The sequence below is a fragment of the Bombus vosnesenskii genome, unplaced genomic scaffold (assembly GCF_011952255.1).
Source record: "Bombus vosnesenskii isolate JDL3184/JDL3185 unplaced genomic scaffold, Bvos_JDL3184-5_v1.1 scf7180000013263, whole genome shotgun sequence".
Taxonomy (NCBI): Eukaryota; Metazoa; Arthropoda; class Insecta; order Hymenoptera; family Apidae; genus Bombus; species Bombus vosnesenskii.
Genome location: NW_022882923.1, coordinates 9,281,022 through 9,302,909, shown reverse-complemented (window position 1 = coordinate 9,302,909; position 21,888 = coordinate 9,281,022). Strand labels below are relative to the sequence as shown.

Sequence of the window (21,888 nt, the reverse complement as noted above, 5' to 3'; positions counted from 1 at the left end):
AAAGAGCTCCTGCGCGACGAAGACAACTAGTATTAGTATCGTTACATTCCTCTATTGATGTTCTAATGAATCTTACCCTTCTCAAGGGGATCCATCACATTGTATATAATAAAATCTAATCGCGAAGCTTATTATACTCTTTCTTTTTATATCATGATCGATTAGACCATGCAGCAATTAAAATGTAGCTTTAGTCATTCATCCTGAAGTATATATGGTACTTACTAGAATGTTTTAGTAATGTCTACTTTAGCATCGACAATCCGGGCCTAATCTAGATGCTTATCCGAATTGGTGAATTCTAAGAACTCATTCATCAGTTAAAATGCCGAGGAAAGGAGAAAGAATTAATGCGATGGTCATACCGATACTCGGCACGGGAGCACGCGGACTGCGATGAGACAATTATGTAACGTAACAGGACACGTTTGAAGCTTACACCGAGACTTCATTTCTAATAATTGGTGGCTGCTATAAATGGCTATATTCTTGTAAATATATATCTCTGCGTTTATTTCGTGTTTCCGCGAGTTGATCTACGCATTTTACTATGAATCAGAAATACCGTAAGATTTTCTATATCTTTCTCCTAATCTGAAGTACGACTGCTTGAGGTTTTATACTTCGTTATTAACACGATATATTACTAAATATCAATCCTACACAAGGTGTCACGTGCTATCATATGCAAAATAGTAGTGTGCAATTTCACGCGACGCGATAGTAATGTGTTTCTATCTTAACGTATAGTGAAAGAGGATTAAAGAACAATGAGAAAAGTATTAATTAAGAGCATATATTTATTGACATTACTCTTGAAATATATAACAATATTACCGTATGATACATCGCGAATATTACGTTGATTGTAGACGCGAGTCGTCGGTGAACTGTTTCTCGCAAATACATCACTGCAATATGTTGTGTACTCAAGGGAATTAAGATTTAAAAACGATCATTTCGTTTGTCTTTGACAACTAACGTGCAAATCTTACATATTATCATACACTGATCAAAAGTGATGTATAAAAATGCACACTGATGTCTCATTTCGGCTGCTGATTTCGTTGAGTCGACTTACAAAGGAAAACATGTTGCAAGTACTTTGTTCAGAATTGACTACTTGGCAGACCGTATTCGCACATTGAATTCGCTACTATTCGATTCGTACGCTTTCTCATACATAAACGTATATACGGCATAATAGTTACAGTGACGCGAATGACGCGATCGACGCAGGCATTATGTATACTTATCCGTGCAACGGAGCATTCATTAGGCAAATTATTATTACATGTTCGGGGAGAATCTAACGTGCGACGATATTCACGAAATGTTTCCACTGCAACTAACAGCTTTGGTCTTTATCACTGAGAGACACTGGACAGTACTGGTTGGGAGCAATTGTTGAAAAAAGTCTTGAAAATACTGGCTCGAAACTTTTTATAGTTCCATTTATGCGATTTCCTTTGTATTGGTAAATACTTTAGAGTATACTTTAAAACGCAAGACCTGCTTCGGAGTAAGTGGTAAATATCTTCTCGATTGAATTAACGTAAGCTGCTGTCCTCAAGTCCAAGCCAAGATTGAACTTCATGGCTGTTTTCATAATAGCCTGTCATACAATAAGAATAAAGTTAAACAATGTCTAGACATTTTCCATTTGTTTACCGAAACAGAAAGAATAGTTAATTACCCTCGCTGATCTTTCCATAGTGTAGTCCAAACCAGAATGAACAATATCTTTTTCAGAAGCACCAGAAATACGTTTTTGAAACGCTTCGGAGGGTGTAACAGGAATTCGACCGCCCACACGACCGAATCTACGTTCTAACGATTCTTGTACAGATTCTAAAATTTTTAATGAAAATTAGAAATTTACAATAATATGTGCGATCCAACTAGATTAAATCTTTATCATCTATGCATGTGATCATATATACCTAACAAGTGATAATTTGATTCCCTTTCGTACTTAAAGGTTAGACGACCATAAGACACGTGATTTAAATTCTTTAACCATTCGAAGAAGGAAACGGTGACACCGCCGGCATTGATATACAAATCTGGTATAACTAAGATATTTCGGTCGATTAAAATTTTATCGGCAGCTGGAGTAGTTGGTCCATTGGCAGCTTCGGCTATAATTTTTGCCTAAAATAGAAGCAGCAATTGTTTAAAGAACGTTTGAAAACATACAACGATATGTATTTATATACTTAATGTTAAAAAACAAATGTTACGAAAATTCTTTACCTGAATAAGACCGGCATTAGCTTTAGTAATAACTTTCTCGACAGCTGCAGGTATAAATATATCACAAGGTTCGTACATAAGATTTTCACCTTCGTACGGTTTAGCATTAGGGAAGCCCACGATAGTACCATTCTCTATACGGTAATCTTCTAGTTGCTGTAATATAAATTATGTTAAGTAATCTTATTAATGTAGAATAATCTTGTTGAAATTATTACGTCATACGCGGGAGAAATTTATATTAAATTTCAAATAGTTGCTCACCTTAGGATCAATACCTTCGGAATTATAGATAGAACCATCGTGCTCGATTACTCCTATGCAAGTGGCGCCTGCACGATGCAAATAACGCATTGAATGTAAACCGACGTTACCGAAACCTTGAATAATGAATGTTTTTCCTCCCCAACCAGGTGTGGTGCCTAATGGTAAAAAGTTAATCAATGAGAAAAGAAGACAGTGAATTAAGAGACTTATTGCTACCGACGAGTATGCTGTATACAGGTAATAACATAAATAATACTACTGACACGATTATTGCATTTTTATCTTTTATACTATATTTTAACAAAAAATTTAAAAAGTTGGAAAAGATAATGGACAGTATATTACAGCAACCATTATTAAAGTAAAGATAACTCCAGAAATGGTCCTGGTGTATTTCAAAGTGGTGAATATATTAACAGTTAGCACAATAACGTCCAGAAACGAGATATATATATATATATATATATATATATATATATCATTTTATACTAACCGACGGGAAACGAGGTATCTCACTCGTAATTATCTGCTTCAACTGTTTTAATTAACTGTTAGTATATCTTAACTCAAAAAATACCCAATGTCAGTGTGTTAACTGTAGATGGTTGACATATAGACATCCAATACAGAAGGAAATAACATTGGAAATGTCCTCGTACCGATCATGCTCATGTAATTAGCTTCGTTGATAAAATTTTCTATTCCATGGAACAATCCACGCCCTGTCGCAGAAATACGTCCATGTATTCCACCCTGATTAATTGGTTTCCCTGTGACACAGGCGTGAGCGTTGATATCCACATGACCTATAGTCTTGGCATATGTGTCTGCAATCCAGGACATTTCACGTTCTCCAGTTCCCATGTCGGGAGCAGGAACATCGACACCAGGCCCTTTAAATTCAAACGAGAATATATTTATGCGATTTTAACTAATATAGGGTATTCGCAAGGCCTTCTTATTCAATTGAACTAATATTATCAACGAAATTTTACAAGAGCTACAAATTACAAGTTGCCAGATCCAATAAATGGTAATAAAATAAATGGAATTGTAAAAATTACAAATGTTACTAAATATTAAAATAATATTTTTTATAAGATACACGTAATACGAAATTTGAATTGTTTATTTAAAAATTGATCAATAATATATTGAAATTAAATACATAATTTAGCTAATTTATTCTCGATATTATTATAAAACTGCTCCACAATGTTTACATTTTTGGCAACTTGCAAATCACAATATTTTAAAAATTAAAGAATATTCTATCGAAAGAAGTACGCAAGTATCCATATATGTATTTTTGAGCGATAGCTAATCTATAGCTGATCGTAGCAATCAGCAGTTATTAGAGAATAATTTTACGTGTATTGGTTTTAAATCCATTTATGTAACGTGATCGTTTTATGCTGACATGCCGAAGAAAATTTATCACAACGAATCCAATAAACAGTTAGGTCGAAGCAAATTTAATAATGGCGCATACAAGTATGCAACAGAATCGCGTATCTTTTGCTTCTTTAATTCGTTCGTCCGTTCTCTAATCATCTTCGATGTAAATTTTAACAAAGGCATTTTTCGATATTTTGACGTATCTCACCAATAAATCCCTTCTTCGCGAGCTCCAGCGTGAACCTTCTTGTAATTTTTTCGAGCTCGTGTTCCGAATACAATTTGGGATTAATCTTAATACCGGCTTTAGCTCCACCGAAAGGAACATCTACACAGGCACACTTGAAAGTCATTAATGCCGACAAAGCCTTTACTTCGTCCCGCGAGACATCCATCGAGAAACGAATACCTGTAACAAACAATTATTTCTTTTCTAGAATTTTATACTTTTAAAATCAAATAGAACAATCAATTAATTCATAATTTGCAAAATATCTTTGCAACGTTCCATTTCTTCGAAATTTCATTACGAAACTTGTTAATGTTATGTAAGGATATTTATTAATACTTGTAACTTGTGACCAGTAAAATTTCGTTACTGTACAATTGCGCAGTATGATCCTGCTGACATTCAATATATATGAATTGAAAATTTTCCACTGTCTTTATCTTCTATTTATTTTATTTTAAATCGTTCGTTTTATTTATATGCTTATATCATATAATAATGTAAAGTACTAAACAAAATAAAATTAGAGTTTTTGAATGAATATAACGAATACGTATTCTAATAGCTATGATTGACGATAGTGACAGTGTACACATAGTCACCCATAAGTCTTTGTGTACTCCGCATAAAGGCGATTTTAAAATGCCATAAAATACGTTCTATATCGAGACTGCTGCAGGCTGTTTTAATGTTATTTATGTTACACAAAATCTAATGTATTGGTTAGTACATATACATTACGCAACACGCGAATATAGCTGCCTACACAATGATTACCAGTCGCTATGCGCATATTTGTATGCGACCTCGCTAATGAATTTTTCAAACAACAGCTGGAATTGTGCTATAAGCACAATGTTATCGCCTAAAACCCGAGCAAATGATATAAAATCGAAGAAAAATTAATAAGTACGTATGCTGTATTAGCAGGTTCGTGCGAATAAAAAAAAGCTGCATCAATTTGTTTCCATGAGAGCATTGACCTTTCGAGCATCATCGTGACACTGGCATGCTAGTGCCAAATTCTTAAATCAAATAGTGAATCAAGGTAGTTAGCTAATGTTTGGCAGGGACGAAGAAAAACACCAGACAGCTTGGCATTGTTACGTTGTATCGGCATTTTCTAATAGCAATGAGTTACGTTCGAAGACAAACATTCGCTGTTTCTTATAATAATAACGTAAATAAGAAACGAAATGTAAGTAATTAGGATTGCGACCCTAATTATGCCACGCAGATGATAAATCTGATAAAGACGACTTAATTTTTAAAAAGGCCACCAGTGACGAATATAGGGGAAGGATGATCTTCGTCAACGGAGAATCGTCGAGTTCACTTTGCTTGGCTCTCAAAAAAGATCTACCTCATGAGACGCCGTTACGTTTCGCTCACGAGCTCAAGTACAAATTTATATCAAGGAGATGTTTCGATATGCGTGATTCGAATATCTTTCTCAACAAATCGGATAAACAACTGTTCGCGAAATCTAATTAATTCTGTAGGGTGAGTCAGTAATGATGATAAATACAGTCGTCATAAAAACTATTCTGATACAAAGTTATTCTCTTCCGGAATAACTTCCTACTGATTTTACTCGTTTTAACCATTCGACGATTAGCCAAGTTCCCATAAATAAATTTTCAAATTTGATCTTATCGAAAACAGAGCGCTGTATGAGAATATTCTTTCTTTCTTTTCTTCTTTTGTTTTTGTCTTATTTTTCACGTAGAATCATCCCTTTACCGCCTGTACCACGATTATTGAATCACCCTGTATATCTGATATGTAAGTGCATATACTAACAAGAGATTTTAATTGCCATATCCTAGGCATCGCATTACTAATATGTAAATCGACGCATCAGCGCGTTTAATCATTGATGTAATACAATCCTCGTGAGTAAGAAGTGCAAAAGCTATGAGAACGAAAAGCGTTGGCACATTATCGTTCCTCATCATCTATTTGTGCGTCACAAAACTACAATTTCTCCGATGAGGGCTATGTACAAATATATTTTCCACTCCATTTGTAAAATAAATTGTTCGTTACATAAAAACAGAATGACACGAGTTTCTCTTCGAATAAGCTAATGCTATGTATTATATAGCAAACGTGGTTTCAATAATCTGTTTACTAAAATCAAGGTTAAAACCATGTCATTTAACTCCTGAAGCCGTAAAATTGTCGTTTCCAATGTCTCGTCGTATACTGTACATTGAATACATAAAAGTAACTAGAAACTAGCACAAACTCAACTAAAATTATGACACGAACAAAAGATATACAAACGTTAACAAAACAAGATAATTTTGAATTTAAATATATGTTGGGTTTAGATTCGAAAAATTCGACAGAATGAAATTTTAGCGAATTTGATCCAGTTTAAGACTGCTCGTGCCTGTTACGTATCGTTATTGATGACGTAATTAATGCTAACATCAAATTTAAGCGGCCATGAGAGAAAAATTACATATTCTATGAGCCATCAGGCTTTCTTTCTTTCTCCTTCTCTCCTTCGTTTACGTTTCCCCCATACGTATGGGAGTGTAAACGATGTGACAATTCTGTATTTGTTCAAATGTTTTTAATAATAAAAGAAATAACTGTAAGCAACAACTGGTGTAATCAAGATCGCAGTTGTTAAATATCAATGAAAAATAAATGTTATCGAAAGCATGGTAAACGAAATGTAAAATAAAGCGTCTCTCGATTTACCTCCTTTGCAGGGTGTTCTATGAGTTGAATGTTGCGCGCGATAGCCAGTAATCATTTCGTAGTCGCCCGAGTCGCGTCTCAATGGGAAGGAGGTTTCGAGGATGTGATCACATTGTTCCATTAGCATCAAGATACCCTTCACTTTCTTTTTTCTCTCTTCCACGCTCATCCTGGAACGTTTACCGATATCTTCGACCAATTTGTCTTCGACGATCTGACAAGCTCGATGAAAAAAGTATTCGACCATATCGAAAAACTTTGGATTCAGATCGTCGGGGATATCCTTTAGTCGATCGGGTATCTGATGATCGGCATAACCGCGTGCTTGGAACGCCGGTACGATACGTATGAGCGTGTTATGAATAACATCATTACTCGGTACTTGTTTCAAAGCAATCGACGATCTTGTTAGTTTCCTTATGTGAAACATTTTCAACGTTTTTCGTCACCGTTGTAATTAAATCGATTTTTACAACGCTTTTCACACAATGTATGTCCTAACTTTTCGGGTTCCTTTCTTTTTCTCTCTATCCCTTCCACGTTTCTTCTACCTCACTTTTGATCTTTACAGAACTCGGTCTCTCACCCGACTACCTCAGTAATCGCGTTCCTTTCCTACCGATCGAAACAATTTTACCTTTCCACCACGTTCGCAACACTCTACCTATCTCACCACTCACCACCCTACGTGCCAACGCCAACTGGTCCAATCGCTTCGAACACTTACCAACTCCGAGATTCTCTGTATGATTTCACTCGATACGAACAAAATTCTGCCAACATTTACAAATAAATCTCCCTATGTGGTTCTATGGCATTATTGCCATATTTTTGAATAACCGATTGAACGTTAAATTTTTTTAATTTAAGATAGCTGTTAATAGTTGTCCGTTGTATGAGTGGTAATCCGGATTTTGTAAAACATACTTTATTTCAAAGTTTCAAGAATATAGCGATAAAACGTGGGGAAATAATGATAGAATAAGTTTGTTATTAATTAAAATGAATAAAAGCGGAAAGAACCGAAGAATTAAATCACAAATAGTATAAATGCGAGATATGTATCGTTTTAAGATGCTACCGAATCTGACAAATACTCAACATCAAGTGAACGATGATACTATTGTTTCGACTCTAAGTCGGGATTTATATTTTTATTAAGTTTATAGCCCGTTGTTATAAGAGATATTAAATATCTAAAAAAAATAATGCAGCTTTCTTATCGTTGGAATCTTATTTTTAGAAACATATGACCTGTTAACATTTTTAAAATACAACCAAAATTTGATAGTTCTTTTCATACGTAAGTGCTTTATGAACATATGTATTCGTAGTCCATCGAAATATAATATTTTTAATACTTGTGACGTTAAAAATTAATAATTATGTATGATAAATTGACAGTAATTAATTTTCGCATATGTATAAGTGAATAGTACTTTCAAAGTAGGAATCATGTCAGGAAGATCAGTTTCTTCAGATCTTGTTACACAAAATCAGCCTAGAAAAGTTAAAAAATTTTATCACAAGGCTAATAAAAACAAAAATAGACAGATATCTAAGAGGGAAATTTTTAATGAACAACCAGTGCTTGTTGATAATGAAAAGGGAAAGGAAGGGGAAAATAAAGAAGAAATCAAAGCTCGGAAAGCTAAAGTCCCAAAAGAAAAAGATACATTTCCACAATATATTCCTGAAACAGAAATTGACAAACTTTTAAGAAATGAAAATTCCAATGAAACACAATACATAGAAGGGCAGTTACGTGTCAATCCCTGGAATCGTGAATATGCTTATTTATCTTTCTCTGATGATCAATGCGATCTATTAATTATTGGCTTAAGGGATAGAAATCGAGCTTTTGATGGTGATTTTGTTGTAGCACGTATAAATCAGCCAGAAAAATGGAAAATGCATCAAGGATACAATCAAAAAACAGGTGTTGTTGTTTATATACGAGAGAAAATACATCCAAGAAGAACAATTGGATACTTCAAAGAAAATGGTAAACTTTTTTATCCCAGAGATCGTCGTGTACCATTAGTTAAGATAAGTAAGAAATCCTTGCAACAGTTTGGTGTGTGTCAAAATTATAAAGACATATTATATTTGGTTGTTATAACTGACTGGAGAAAGCCAAAGTTTGCAGTTGGGTATGATAAAAATTTATAAATCTAAACAAGTAGAAGCTTCAATGATTGTTGAAATAATATACTCACTTACATGGTATACAGGAAAATTGAAAAAATAATTGGAAGTATTGGCGATATAAAAGCAGAATCAAATGCAATATTACTTGAATATGATTTAGATGTTACACCTTATAGCCTAGATGTAACAAAGGAACTTCCAAGTAGTGACTATTCTTTAACAGAAAATGATATTAAAGACAGAGAGGACTGGAAAGATGAATGCATATTTACTATCGATCCTGATACTGCTGTTGACTTAGATGACTCAGTCTCTTGCAAACCTTTGGAAAATGGAAATTATGAAGTAATTACACCGTTCTGTAGAATTATCTCCAGAGAGTATACTTCATTTGTTTGTCTATTTGTTTATATGTATATGTGTGTATATATATATATACTTCTTTTTCTAGATTGGTGTGCATATATCAGATGTTACTCATTATGTAGAATTCTTATCTCCATTGGATATTCAGGTTTCAAAACGAGCTACAACTATATATATGGCAGATAACGTATATCACATGTTACCAAAAGAATTATGTCAAGTATGTTCTTTGTCACCTGGTCAAGATAAATTGGCTTTTTCTGTTATTTGGGAAATGACGCAAGATGCAAGAGTTGTTAATTATCGTTTTGCTAAAACTGTAATAAGATCATGCTGTCAAATGTCTTACCAGCATGTTCAGAAAATGATTGAAAATCCAGAATATAATTGGCCAGATAACTCTATAAATATAGATGGAAATTACAAGCTTAATGATTTGTCAATAAAAGTAAACATTTTACACAATTTAGCTATTCAAATGCGTAAGAGAAGATTTCAAAATGGTGCGCTACTAATAGATCAACCAAAATTATGTGTCAGGGTTGATAGAATTACGGGTTTACCAATATCGTACAATATAGAAGAACAGCAAGATAGTAACAGGTATTTTTAGTATTTTTAAAGTTGTACTATTCATAAATTATGATATAAATGTGCATATACGTATATACATATACATATATGTATTTTTATATGTATATACATATACATTATATTTTAGACTTATAGAAGAGTTTATGTTGTTAGCTAATATGACAGTTGCTACACACTTATACAATGTAATTCCGGAGACTGCTCTATTACGCAACCATAGAGAGCCCTCAAAACGTATTTTAAGTATGACGCAAGAAATGCTGCAAAAATTTGGCATTCATTTAGACATTAAATCGTCTAGATCTTTGCACGCTAGTATGAAACATTGTGAAGAAGCATTAGAAACTGAAGACGATGAAAGAAGAATAATAATGAAATATAGGATGATGGTTGTCAACAATCTTTGTTCCAGAGCTATGACTGTATGATTTTTTTTTTTAGTTTTGAAGAACTTCTTAATACATGTATAAAAATTGAAATCACTCTCTACATTCTTAGCGAGCTACCTACATATGTTCGTCTACAGTGAAAGCAGAGGAGGAATTGAGACATTATGCTTTAAACATATCGGTTTATACTCATTTTACGTCCCCAATTAGACGATATTCCGATTGTGTTGTACATCGTTTACTTTATTCAACTTTAAGAAATATAGACATGCCTAAAGAATGGACTAAAAGTCTTTGCAAATCGTAAGTTAGTTAGGAAAAGACTGGAATAATTAATTAGCATTAGTAACATGTACAAATGAAATATTTTTAATATTTTTATATGGTTTCTACCAAGACAGAATAGCGGCAAATTGTAATATAAAGAAATATAATGCGAAAATGGCACAAGAGCGAAGTAACGAATTGTATTTTACGTATTTGATAGATTTAAAGGGTCCTATTGTTACAATGGGTATCGTGTTCAGTGTACACGAAAGTTTGATAAATATTATATTGTGTCAATTTGGTATAAAATTAAGGGTTTCCTTCACGCACTTAGAAAATTTGGCACTCGTCGAATATTCTTCGGAATGTTCCATTCCAACGATAAACATCTCTTGGAAACAACCTGCTATTACTCAGGTAATATAAAGAAGTGTATTAATGTTGTGTATATTATCTAAGTATAATAACAGCTTATACGACAGTATGAACAATATAATTTACCTGACGTTTTTCAGGTAATAAATGTTTTTACTTTATTGCATTTGAGAGTCGAAAAGCATCCAGAATCTTTTCAATTAATTGGCACTCTTTTACCACCGACTCAGGGAATAGAAATATAATGGTATTTTGCTGTAAATTAAATTTAAAGACGACCATTATAAAAATATTTATATATATTATATATTTATATATATGTACATTATTTTATTGTACATTTATATGTTATACATTTTTAATATGAACGTGAAATGTTAATTTAATGATAAAAATTTCTTCATCTGATAGATGTATTTTTAATTGATAGAAAAAATATATCGGACGTTTCGCAAGAACATTATTTATTTCAATTACATATTAATGTACATTGTGGTAACATTTTTACATACTTGTAATCGTACAGTTACATTAATCGCTGAACGATTATTACATATACAAATAAATAGCCCTTATTTATATTTAGCTTCATATCTGTACATAAAGTCATGTATACCATGTGCAAAGCATATATTTTATTTGCATACGAAAAGAAACATAATTGTGGAAGTAATTCAGATCTGTTAGTATTCTGTTACTTTTTTATGTAATTATATTTACACAATTAAATGATAACTTCTGCATGATTAACTAAAAGAAAGAAAAATGACAAGTTTCTCAGGAAATATGATTTTCTTTATTTTAAGAAAGTATAAATATTTCTTACTTTCATTCAAATTAATCGTTTTAAACATCAGTTTTTTACAATAGAGCATGATCGTGTTATTTTGTCACTAACGAGTTCTCAATTAAAATGTAACTTTACTTTCATAGCAGTATGTACTTTGAAACTTATTTTCTTAGAATTTATTGAAGAGTTATAGAGCTTTGTACATTGAATATTTTAAAGTCAAAAATTACAGTTTATGGTATATTTCAAAAGTTGTTGGTTTGATCAGTAACAAAAGGATAACGGGAATCTTGGGCTCTACAAAATGACATATAGTCGTTAACCGTGCAAAATATTCATTACCGTTTTTGAACAATATATTTTTGTAATTCAGATCAAAAGTATCGACAATGTGTAATAGAATGTAAGTATCCGCATTAAAACAAGAAAGCGACACATTGAATAACAGTCTTTTTAATTTATTTCGTATCGCTTACGCTAATAAATTATAATACTAAGAATTAAAGTATAATTAATATAAGTTAGTATCTGCATTTTTTAGATCAAGTGTGATAGAGAATGTACATTAAAGAATCTTCTATTAAATTCTTGTTGCCGTCGAGGAAAACTTATACTAGATATATTAGGTTAATGCATGTGATTGTTACTGTTTTTACGATTGAGACTTATTTTGATGTTCATAATTTACAAGTCTCTGACCAACAAGATATTTATCATTTTTTATATGTTCATAAAGCTTTTTGAACTGTCGAATTTGAAAGTAAATAACAATACATATTAAGTGTACTAATAACAGGAAAGGATACAAATGTCTAGCAATTAGAATTTGTGTTTGTAGATTCGTGATTAAAAGTGGGACTATTCCGTAAGCTACAGCATAGGGAACAGCTAAAGCAAGACCGAAACAACATATTACCGGTGCTGCTAATTCTGTAACGATGAATTTCAAATCTATTTCCCTAATACCATCGTTGTATGCTCGTTCAATTGCAAGACGAATTCTCCAATCCGGTCCCATCATAATTATAGCGGTCGCTATTTTTGTGTACAATACACCTAGGGCCCAATCTTGCCAGATAAACAAAATAGGATTTTGTTCTAGCGGTACACGCAATGGTACAACAACGACTAGTTCAAGAAGAAGACCAAACAAAAGCGGTATTAGGCCAATAAGTAAGAAAAATGCTACTGATGCTTTAACACCTATGATCGCCCAATGTTTTATTCTATCTAAAAGAGCTCTTCGACCACGAGGCAACCAAGAAAATGCTAAGGCTAATCCTCTTGCTGCTGCCCAACATACGTACATTCCGCAAGCTATGGTGTATAATTCATGTACTCGTCCAGATAAAGCAACTGCGGCTTCGTTGGTATCTGAAATATTAAAAACAACGCTATAATCAGAAGGATAATTTGGGAGGAAGTAGATATCCAAGTATGTCGACAGGAAAGATGGATAAGCATTTCATACTTTAAAAAGCGAACTTACCAGACCCACTTAAGGCAGGTGGTAATACTGGTGGAGATGGAGCCGGAGCTCCGACCATCCACAATGCCATAACTCTGCGTCCAAGCCAAACAGGAAGAATCATTGCAATTAAACTAGCGATAACAAGAGAAACGCAAACACAAAACAGAAGGCCAATTAGACGAGCAGGAAACCAGCGTGGTCTGATATACGGTTGGAAACCTGTTGGTCCTCCTCTTTGTAACAGCGCTTGATGCGCCGCTCCTAAATCAGGATGTTGCGGTTCCTCAATTACGGCCGGCCCTGGATCTTCAGTTTGTTCTCTTAAAAGATACGATTGGAGATCTAACATCCAGGCTACCACTCGACACCACCCTCTTATTAGGGCTTTTAACCATGTACGTGTATGAGATTGCTCCAATAATGCAGGAAGAATAACTTGCAGTAATAGCAGTTCTAAAGACAATTCGCTGATCTAATTTAAAAATAAAGAAACAAATAAAGTAATACATCACAATTGTTAGTAAGAGGAATTTTTAATTTTCTCTTTTAACTAATAATTAACTTCTTACCTGAGCTTCGCTCTGAATAGTCACGGTATATGGCAAAAATCCTGGCCATGCCCATCTTAAGAGTTTCACAGGTAACCATAGCATTAATAAAATAGCAGTTCCAAATATCACTGCAGATGCTACGAGCCTTCTAACATGTCTTAAAATTGGAAGATGTATCATTTCTTGTATAGGAGAAAAGTCGGGATCATTTAAATTTCTTAAGAACCAAAGTACTCCTGGCCGTAAGACTTCTCGTAATAACAGAATGAATGAAGCAAAGTAGTATATATAAATCATTCCCACCAACCAATGTAAGAACATTGAAGTACCAGGGGCTAGTTTAAACGAAGATTCCCTGTCTCGAAGTGTGGCGTCGAACATTGCTAATGAACAAATGTCTAACCACCAACCACAAACTAGAGGAAGTACTCCTATCTCAACGACCGAAAGTAAAGAAACCTTTACTATAACGTAACATAAGCCCAATAATCGTTGAGAACGTTGGAAACCTAAAGGTGCTGCTAATGTATGAAGGACCACTAGCCCTACTCCAGTAACACAATAACCACATAATGTAGTTACTAATCCTTCAAAGTGTGAAGCAGCTGCATATTCTTGTAGATCTAGCAATGCTATTGCAAAACTACCGACATAGTACGGATAAAAAGCGAAAACCTGAAAATAAGAACATTGCATTTTGTATGACAAAAATTGATTATTTCGTCTTATATTTACAATTTAAAACATATAAGCAAAGCGTACCATAATAAATAGCGTATTTAATGAAACGACCCAAAATACGTGTCCAAGAAAAACAAGGGATCCATCTAAGCCTAAAAGGCGCTCCCAAGTTAACTCCTCCGCGGGCCTATCCCACTCTAATGGATTCCAGTTTGCTTCCTCATCTTCTCCTTGAGCCTGACCCTGGGCTTGATCCCTCCACCCCTCCCCAACTCTCGCGTTTGCTTGTTCACCATCTATACCCAATTCGTCTCTAGGTGCTGCAGGTTGTTCTGCATCCCTTGGTGGAACCAGTGGTTCTACATTTCGAGGTACTACTACATGCGGTTCGACAGGTTGTTCTATTTGTTGATCAGCGCTTCTGGGAGCAGCGTGTGGCTCAACGTCTCTACCAATTCCTTCAACTTCATTGATTCCTTGATTATTTGGTAAATTATTTTCTTCTACCCTATGTCCTTCCACATTTTCTACATTATCATTGTCTGAATTTTCTGGTAAAATTGGTGGTTCATCAGCAAAGGGTGGTACATTATTATTATCTTGAATTTCTTGTTGAAGAGCTCTTTGCTCTTGAAACTGTTGCATGGGAATCTCTAAGTTAGGTGGTGGATTGTCGACTGGGGGCAATTGTACATTATCTCGATCAAGCCAATCAGGACCACCAGCATGTAAAATTTGTTCTCTTAGCCATACTAAACCGATAAATGCAAACAGAGTACAAGTTACCACAAAGCATCCATGAAATACATCTGATGATATATTTTCAGGAGATAACATATCCATTGGTAATGTCAGTATCTGTGAACAAAAGATATGGGTACTTCATTTTTTGACACAAAGTATTAAAAATTTAGATATATTTTAAAGTTATAAGAAAGTATTTACTCGAACCAGGTCTAGAGGACCACTGAATAATGCCCTGTAAGTTCGGCAAGCTGTCAGTGGAACAACTCCTAACCATGCTATTGCAACCAATGTATAATGTAACCAATATTTTACTGCTGTTACAATGTTGGAAAATAATCCACCAATAACATCTCTTAACGGTAAACGACGTGGCATATCTGGGCTATAAATCGGTGTAAAAGAAAAGCGATATCCGCAAAGCTCACAATATTCTTTACGCGAATATCGCATCCATTGTACTAAACATTCCTGATGTATCCATTTAATACTGCCTGTACAGATACAGGGATGAAAGAGAGGTCTATCTGCAAGACCTTCAGATCTACAAACTCTGCAGATGTCTGCTCCTGACATGTCCTCCGTCATGTTTGGTTTTGTTTAAAATAACTGACTAAAGCAACGATCAATTTTCTGAAAGGAAAATGTTCAAAAAATTGTATAGTAAAAATGCAGAATATATATTTCCTATATAACGTAATAATAATGGTTACAAGGTCGTATGCATAAATGTATTTAAATTATTAAAATACAACCAAGAGGAGTTAAAAGTTGTAGAATTATTAAATATGAAACATTAAGAAAGAGCAATAAATGGTAAAATGACAGAGCAAAAATAAAAGACTACATCGAAAGTGCGGAATGTGTCATTGGGAATATTTAATATTGAACATATAAAAAGTTTTACTTTAAAAAATTTAATCTAATTTCATAAACTGGATAATATTACTTACATAATAACATCGTTTACTTACTCATGCTCTGATAAAGATGCACAAAATCCAAAATTACTGTGCAAAATATTGAAAATGTCTACTGCTACTTCCAGTTCTTTTCTTCTTGCATCGGCATACTTGCAACGTTTGCAATAAAAATGTCACTGTTCTTCCTAAACGATGTGTATTCTATCATTTTTAATCTGTTACAAATTACACATCCCAATACGTAAAGATTTCATTAAATTACGACATTCAATTTGACTGATACCTATTAAGTTGTACGCAATTTTCTTTCAATAGGAATTATTAAGTGAAGAAGTTTCATACATTGCTTGACCAGCTGAAGTAGTCAAACAATGTTAAGGGCGGCAATTGAAAGTTAATTTTGTTGTGTGTTGTATTTAATGTAATAAGAAAGAATGTAAAAATATATGAGTTATTGTACTTGCCGATTTTTATTAAAAAATAGGTAAATAAGATGACAGCTACATTTTTTATTTTAATACGATGATATCTTGTAAAGTTATTAAATACAATAATTTATAACCCCATTGGAATAAAAACCTACTGTACATATTACGTGATGTTGTTTGTTACAAAGGTATTTAATACTGCACAGTTAAGTTTATATGAATCAAAACAATATTATTAGTTTTTTTATAAGATTTAAAAGTTCTTTTACGGTTATGAAAGTTCTCAACGTTGCGGAAAAGAACGATGCCGCAAAAAGTATCGCGGGCTATTTGTCTCGTGGCTCTTCTAAACGGGTATTTGAAAAGTTACTTTAATTGAAATATATGACAAATGTACAAAATTTTTACATGAATAATATTTTTGCTTTATATTATTTTTAGAGAGAAGGATTATCGACATATAATAAAATTTATGAATTTAACTCATATTTATGGAATCAAAATTGCGAAATGATCATGACTTCTGTATCTGGTCATTTATTAAATTATGAGTTTGTTGGGGCATATCGTAAATGGCAAGGTTGTCATCCATTAAGTTTATTTGATGCACCTGTAATAAAGCAATGTTCGGAAGAGAATTCTATTAAGATTAAAAAAACTTTGGAAAGGGAAGTACAGAGATGTGGTGCATTAATTATTTGGACTGATTGTGATCGTGAAGGAGAGAATATAGGTTTTGAAATTATTCAAGTCTGTCGTGCAATTAAGCCTAATATTCGTATATATAGGTATTTATCAAATATGTTATCCATGAAATTGTATCTTCTTTCATGTAATAATATATATATATGTTATTTAATAGAGCGAAATTTTCTGAGATTACACAAGCATCTGTAAATAGAGCTCTTCAAAATTTATGTGAGCCTGATAAAGCAATTAGTGATGCTGTTGATGTACGAAGTGAATTGGATCTAAGAATAGGTATTTAAAAAATATCCATAATAACATCATATACCTATGAACTTAAATATAAAAGGAACAACATTGCAGGTGCTGCATTTACAAGATTTCAAACACTGAGACTGAAACAAGTATTTCCCAGGACTCTGGCTGATATGCTGATTAGTTATGGTAGCTGTCAGTTTCCTACATTAGGATTTGTAGTTGAAAGATTTTTAGCCATAAAACGATTTAAGTCAGAACCATACTGGAAGATAAAAGTAATGGATATCCGTGATAATATTTCTGTGGAATTTAGATGGGCAAGAGGAACACTATTTGAAAAATTGCCTTGTGAAGTATTTTTGGATATATGTTTGGAACAGCCTATGGCTACTGTTAAAAAAGTATTAAGTAAACCTAAGAATAAGTGGAGACCACTACCACTGGACACAATTGTAAGTAATAAAGTAGTAGTTTCAGTAAGAAAAGATACAATGCAATTTATTTAATTACGTTAAATATATCTAGGAGCTGGAAAAGCAAGGCTCTCGTAAACTTCATTTAAGCGCGAAGGACACTATGAGAATTGCGGAAAAATTATATACTCAAGGTTTGATTAGTTACCCACGTACAGAAACAAATATATTTCCAAAAGAATTAAATTTAGTTCCATTGGTGAATCAACAAGTAAACAATTCAGCATGGGGCAATTTTGCACAGCAATTATTAGAAAAGGGATTGACTCCTAGACAAGGCAAGAAAAGCGATCAAGCACATCCTCCAATACATCCAATAAAATATGCTGATGGTTTAAATGGTATGCACACAAATTTAACACTTAATAAATACTTGTTAACGAAAAATATTCTGCCGTTAATTTATGATAAATTATTTAATGATAGGCAATGAAGCCAAAGTTTATGAATTTGTGGTTCGACACTTTTTGGCTTGTTTATCGTGTGATGCGGTAGGCCAAGAAACAACGGTAGAGATCGATATAGCTGGTGAAAAATTTGCTGCTAATGGTCTACAAATTATTGAAAAGAATTATTTAAATGTGTACATATATGAAAAATGGAATGACAAAGAAATTCATATATATCAAGAAGGACAAGTTTTCCAACCAACCAGCATAGATATGGTAGAGGAAAAAACAAGTCCCCCACAATTGTTGACTGAAGCTGATTTGATCAGTTTAATGGATAAGTACGGTATTGGTACCGATGCTACTCATGCAGAGCATATAGATACAATAAAATCGCGTCATTACGTGGGTTTGATAGATGAAAAGTATCTGATACCTGGAAAACTTGGGATTGGATTGGTAATGGGTTATGATAACATGGGATTTGAAATGTCAAAACCAAACTTAAGAGCTGAACTCGAAAAGGATCTTAAATTGTACGTCGATCTTTTATTTTCTTCTTAACAACAAAAAGAACATCTGAATATTTCAATTGAATTTTAATTGTTTACATTTGCGTCTAGGATATGTGATGGACAAAAAAGTCCGAATGATGTTTTGGAAATTCAACTAAAGAAATATCGTAATCTATTTAAACTAACGGTAGAACGTGCTAATTTAATCGATATTGCTTTAGCCGATTACCTCGATGAACGACCGAGTAATACACAGGTAGAAATTAGTCATCCACCTCAAAAAATTATCTTTAAGTGTCCGAAATGCAACTCGGATATGATCCTTAAAGATAGAAAGCAAGGCACGGGAAAGTACATTGGTTGCATGTCGTTTCCAACATGTAATAATGTAATTTGGTTACCTCAGATTGTTGAACATGTCGAAGTTTTGGATGAAGTTTGTTCAGAAGTAAACATTATATGTTACACAATATTTATAATTATTATATGATATATTATGATATCTATATAATTAACATTATTATTTTTAGTGTATAGGGAATATTCGTAAATTAAAATTTAAACTATTGAGAAACGTTTTCCCCATTTATGGTACTGATTATACAACTTGCATAGGTGGTTGTGATCCTATGTTTAACGAAGCATTAAATATAAAGAACGAATGTATTAAAAGTCAAGAGTCTGGTTACCACAGTACATTTAACAGGACTATTGTCTCAAACTCATCTTCAATAGGGAACACTGTAACTCATCCATCTTCAAACGCTGAAAACAGGAGTTTATCTGAAAGCAACGCATCTATAGGGTCCATGCGAAATGAGAACGATGATCGTTATACAAGCAGATCAAGAAATGTTAAAAGACAAAATGTTTCAAAGAATAATACATGGATCGATGCTAATAATGTCAATTCTTCAAATAATGATCAAAGGTTAATTAGAAATGAACAAAAAACATGGGGTAACATCGATGACGATGCTATTATTATGTGTAATTGCCATGAAAACGCGATTCGATTAACAGTAAAGAAAGAAGGACCAAATCATGGTACAAGCGCCTTAGACACTTATAAAGCATTTTTCATTAAATATGACTTATTATAACGTTGTTTCACGACATTTTAGGAAGGATATTTTACAAATGTGCGAAGCGTCAAAATAGTTGTAACTTTTTTCTTTGGGCATCAGAAGACAATACTCAGCAAATGCAAAATAATACAAATAGTAGTTCAAACCAGATGTTCGTTGCCAGTACAAGCACTAGATCAAGTGTTCATGTTAATAGTTATCAAGATGATCTTACGTTATCACACAATGACATTAAATGCCATTGTAATCAAAACGCAATACAGTAAGCAAATATGCAACTAAACTCTTTTGACATTTTTAATATCTAGAAAAAATCATTATTTGTATACGGATTGTAGGCGGATTGTACAGAAAGATGGTCCAAATAAGGGACGTCCTTTTTACTCATGCCCTAAGAGTATAAACGAATGTTGCAAATTCTTTCAATGGGCGGATGAAAACGGTGGAAATACATATAATGGGTCTGGAGGACAAAATAAAGGAACATTTAGAGAAGAGAAAAATTTATCAAAAAGACGTCACATTGCTACTGGTAAAAGAAAGTGTGGAATCTGCGGTACAGAAGGTTTGTGTTCTATTGTATATAATGTTCTGATGTGGAATGTATTATTTACGTTATGGTATATGATTTTATTCCTAGGGCATACAAGAAGGACTTGTTCCGAGAATGCAATGGATTAAAAGAGAAGAGTATATGGTGTCAGTACAAATACAAAAACTCAGTATAATGACAGAAATGTAATTGTCTTTTTGTATTCCATACGATCACTTTCTAAAATATACAATGTGCTTTAGAATATAATAACATAAATATACATGTATATATATATAAATTAAGAGTAGAGTGATTAAGTACAAGATTATAGTTGAATATATATGAATATATACTATATATGTACAAATGTATAAATTAATAATAAATTAAGTACAAGATTTTGAATACATCATACAAGATACATCATATAGCTATATGAACACATTTGTTTAATTCGATATGTAAAAGAAAGGATGAATTATGATAATGTGCTCTTTATATCAAGAATCTCTGTTCTTGTATGGTAATTTCTGTTTTAGTCTATCTAGTTCTTCCTTCTGTGAATAATATTCTGCTGTTGTTTGTGTCAACTGTAAAAAATGAAATAAAACAAATGGTAATTTTTATATGAAAATAAGATGTTAGATGCTGTATTAAATATTATGTATTTTGATAAGAAACAAAGCATTAATAACCATATCAAGAAGTACTTCAAATTTTAGCTTTAATAAGTTGTTTTCATCTTCCAATCTTTTTACTTCCTTTTTTAATTTCTCATTTTCTTTGTACGTGCTTCCGATTTTACCAGATTCTGAAACAATATAAGTTCCGTATCATATTAACAGATCGCTTAAAAAATATTTTTCATTGTGAATTTACCTGGGATCCACGAACCAGATTCAAAGACAGTTTCTTGGTCTCCTAATTTTAAATGTATAGGACCAACATTAGGTCCCAGTTCTTTTTCTATACGTTTCGGACTGAAATCTTTGTTCGCTAAGAAAACTCCTACTTTTCTTGTAGGGGTCTTTTTGGGGGAGAATTTATTTGAAAACAATGGCATTGCGTATATGTACCAATGATATGGTGCCGTGACAATGATATATCTAAATGCGAAGGTTAAATATCAACCTGATGTTGATTAACTGACTTGAAAAAAAAGAACAGATTTTATCTTATTATTTCATTTCAAACTTAAAAAAATTTACTTTCCTAAGCACATTGTATTAAAAATTTAATAACCATAGCTTCATTAACGAAAGGAAAATGTAGCATAGAAGATAGCAAATAATATGTATGTATATGTTGCGATAATTATAGTATTACACTATTTTCTCTAACAGAGTAT

General features: G+C 32.9%; 5 protein-coding genes across 8 annotated transcripts; 2 read left to right on the top strand and 3 right to left on the bottom strand.

The window, feature by feature from the left end:
* Positions 1 to 1,067: 1,067 nt before the first annotated feature.
* Positions 1,068 to 7,295, bottom strand: LOC117231037 (glutamate dehydrogenase, mitochondrial). The gene is made up of 8 exons (XM_033489085.1): positions 6,866 to 7,295; positions 4,130 to 4,330; positions 3,183 to 3,416; positions 2,521 to 2,678; positions 2,257 to 2,412; positions 1,944 to 2,154; positions 1,697 to 1,851; positions 1,068 to 1,615 (listed from the first exon to the last, which is right to left on the bottom strand). Exons 1-8 carry the CDS (start codon positions 7,293 to 7,295, stop codon positions 1,499 to 1,501), a joined length of 1,662 nt encoding a protein of 553 aa, XP_033344976.1. The 3' UTR covers positions 1,068 to 1,498.
* Positions 7,296 to 7,726: 431 nt separating this feature from the next.
* On the top strand, positions 7,727 to 11,362 carry LOC117231017 (DIS3-like exonuclease 2). Of its 4 annotated transcripts, XM_033489060.1 has the most exons (8): positions 7,728 to 9,018; positions 9,100 to 9,361; positions 9,468 to 9,985; positions 10,104 to 10,398; positions 10,475 to 10,668; positions 10,767 to 10,893; positions 10,963 to 11,049; positions 11,148 to 11,362. In XM_033489060.1, the coding sequence occupies exons 1-8, from the start codon at positions 8,321 to 8,323 to the stop codon at positions 11,250 to 11,252; spliced, it is 2,286 nt and encodes a 761-aa protein (XP_033344951.1). In that variant the 5' UTR covers positions 7,728 to 8,320; the 3' UTR covers positions 11,253 to 11,362. The 4 variants fall into 4 exon arrangements, 3 of the variants coding, with proteins under 3 accessions (XP_033344942.1, XP_033344951.1, XP_033344959.1); XM_033489051.1 differs by having other exon boundaries at positions 7,727 to 9,018; positions 10,767 to 11,049; XR_004492898.1 differs by lacking the exon at positions 11,148 to 11,362 and having other exon boundaries at positions 7,729 to 9,018; positions 10,763 to 10,879; positions 10,963 to 11,045.
* Positions 11,363 to 12,115: 753 nt separating this feature from the next.
* On the bottom strand, positions 12,116 to 16,390 carry LOC117231005 (E3 ubiquitin-protein ligase MARCH6). The gene is made up of 6 exons (XM_033489024.1): positions 16,219 to 16,390; positions 15,446 to 15,877; positions 14,582 to 15,358; positions 13,838 to 14,494; positions 13,287 to 13,740; positions 12,116 to 13,171 (listed from the first exon to the last, which is right to left on the bottom strand). The coding sequence occupies exons 2-6, from the start codon at positions 15,830 to 15,832 to the stop codon at positions 12,450 to 12,452; spliced, it is 2,997 nt and encodes a 998-aa protein (XP_033344915.1). The 5' UTR covers positions 15,833 to 15,877; positions 16,219 to 16,390; the 3' UTR covers positions 12,116 to 12,449.
* A 131-nt stretch (positions 16,391 to 16,521) lies between these two features.
* On the top strand, positions 16,522 to 20,756 carry LOC117230999 (DNA topoisomerase 3-alpha). Its single transcript, XM_033489012.1, is given in 12 exon segments — positions 16,522 to 16,831; positions 16,833 to 16,949; positions 17,037 to 17,383; positions 17,458 to 17,576; positions 17,646 to 17,992; positions 18,066 to 18,354; positions 18,440 to 18,938; positions 19,026 to 19,365; positions 19,448 to 19,964; positions 20,042 to 20,267; positions 20,344 to 20,570; positions 20,646 to 20,756. Coding segments are annotated over 12 exon segments (3,135 nt in total). The 5' UTR covers positions 16,522 to 16,765; the 3' UTR covers positions 20,687 to 20,756.
* On the bottom strand, positions 20,729 to 21,886 carry LOC117231076 (protein chibby homolog 1). The gene is made up of 3 exons (XM_033489153.1): positions 21,420 to 21,886; positions 21,236 to 21,351; positions 20,729 to 21,130 (listed from the first exon to the last, which is right to left on the bottom strand). The coding sequence occupies exons 1-3, from the start codon at positions 21,601 to 21,603 to the stop codon at positions 21,041 to 21,043; spliced, it is 390 nt and encodes a 129-aa protein (XP_033345044.1). The 5' UTR covers positions 21,604 to 21,886; the 3' UTR covers positions 20,729 to 21,040.
* Positions 21,887 to 21,888: the final 2 nt, after the last annotated feature.

Coding starts and splice junctions, on each gene's coding strand:
- LOC117231037 (XM_033489085.1), bottom strand. CDS start 7,295: ATGTTTCACATAAGGAAACTAACAAGATCGTCGATTGCTTTGAAACAA. Junction 2,155..2,256: donor CTAATGCCGGTCTTATTCAG/GTAAAGAATTTT, acceptor CTTCTATTTTAG/GCAAAAATTATAGCCGAAGC. Junction 1,852..1,943: donor ATCAAATTATCACTTGTTAG/GTATATATGATC, acceptor TAAAAATTTTAG/AATCTGTACAAGAATCGTTA.
- LOC117231017 (XM_033489051.1), top strand. CDS start 8,321: ATGTCAGGAAGATCAGTTTCTTCAGATCTTGTTACACAAAATCAGCCT. Junction 9,019..9,099: donor AAGCCAAAGTTTGCAGTTGG/GTATGATAAAAA, acceptor CATGGTATACAG/GAAAATTGAAAAAATAATTG. Junction 9,986..10,103: donor GAACAGCAAGATAGTAACAG/GTATTTTTAGTA, acceptor ATTATATTTTAG/ACTTATAGAAGAGTTTATGT.
- LOC117231005 (XM_033489024.1), bottom strand. CDS start 15,832: ATGACGGAGGACATGTCAGGAGCAGACATCTGCAGAGTTTGTAGATCT. Junction 13,741..13,837: donor CTATTCAGAGCGAAGCTCAG/GTAAGAAGTTAA, acceptor TTTTTAAATTAG/ATCAGCGAATTGTCTTTAGA. Junction 13,172..13,286: donor ACCTGCCTTAAGTGGGTCTG/GTAAGTTCGCTT, acceptor TTAATATTTCAG/ATACCAACGAAGCCGCAGTT.
- LOC117231076 (XM_033489153.1), bottom strand. CDS start 21,603: ATGCCATTGTTTTCAAATAAATTCTCCCCCAAAAAGACCCCTACAAGA. Junction 21,352..21,419: donor ATCTGGTTCGTGGATCCCAG/GTAAATTCACAA, acceptor ATATTGTTTCAG/AATCTGGTAAAATCGGAAGC. Junction 21,131..21,235: donor TTGAAGTACTTCTTGATATG/GTTATTAATGCT, acceptor CATTTTTTACAG/TTGACACAAACAACAGCAGA.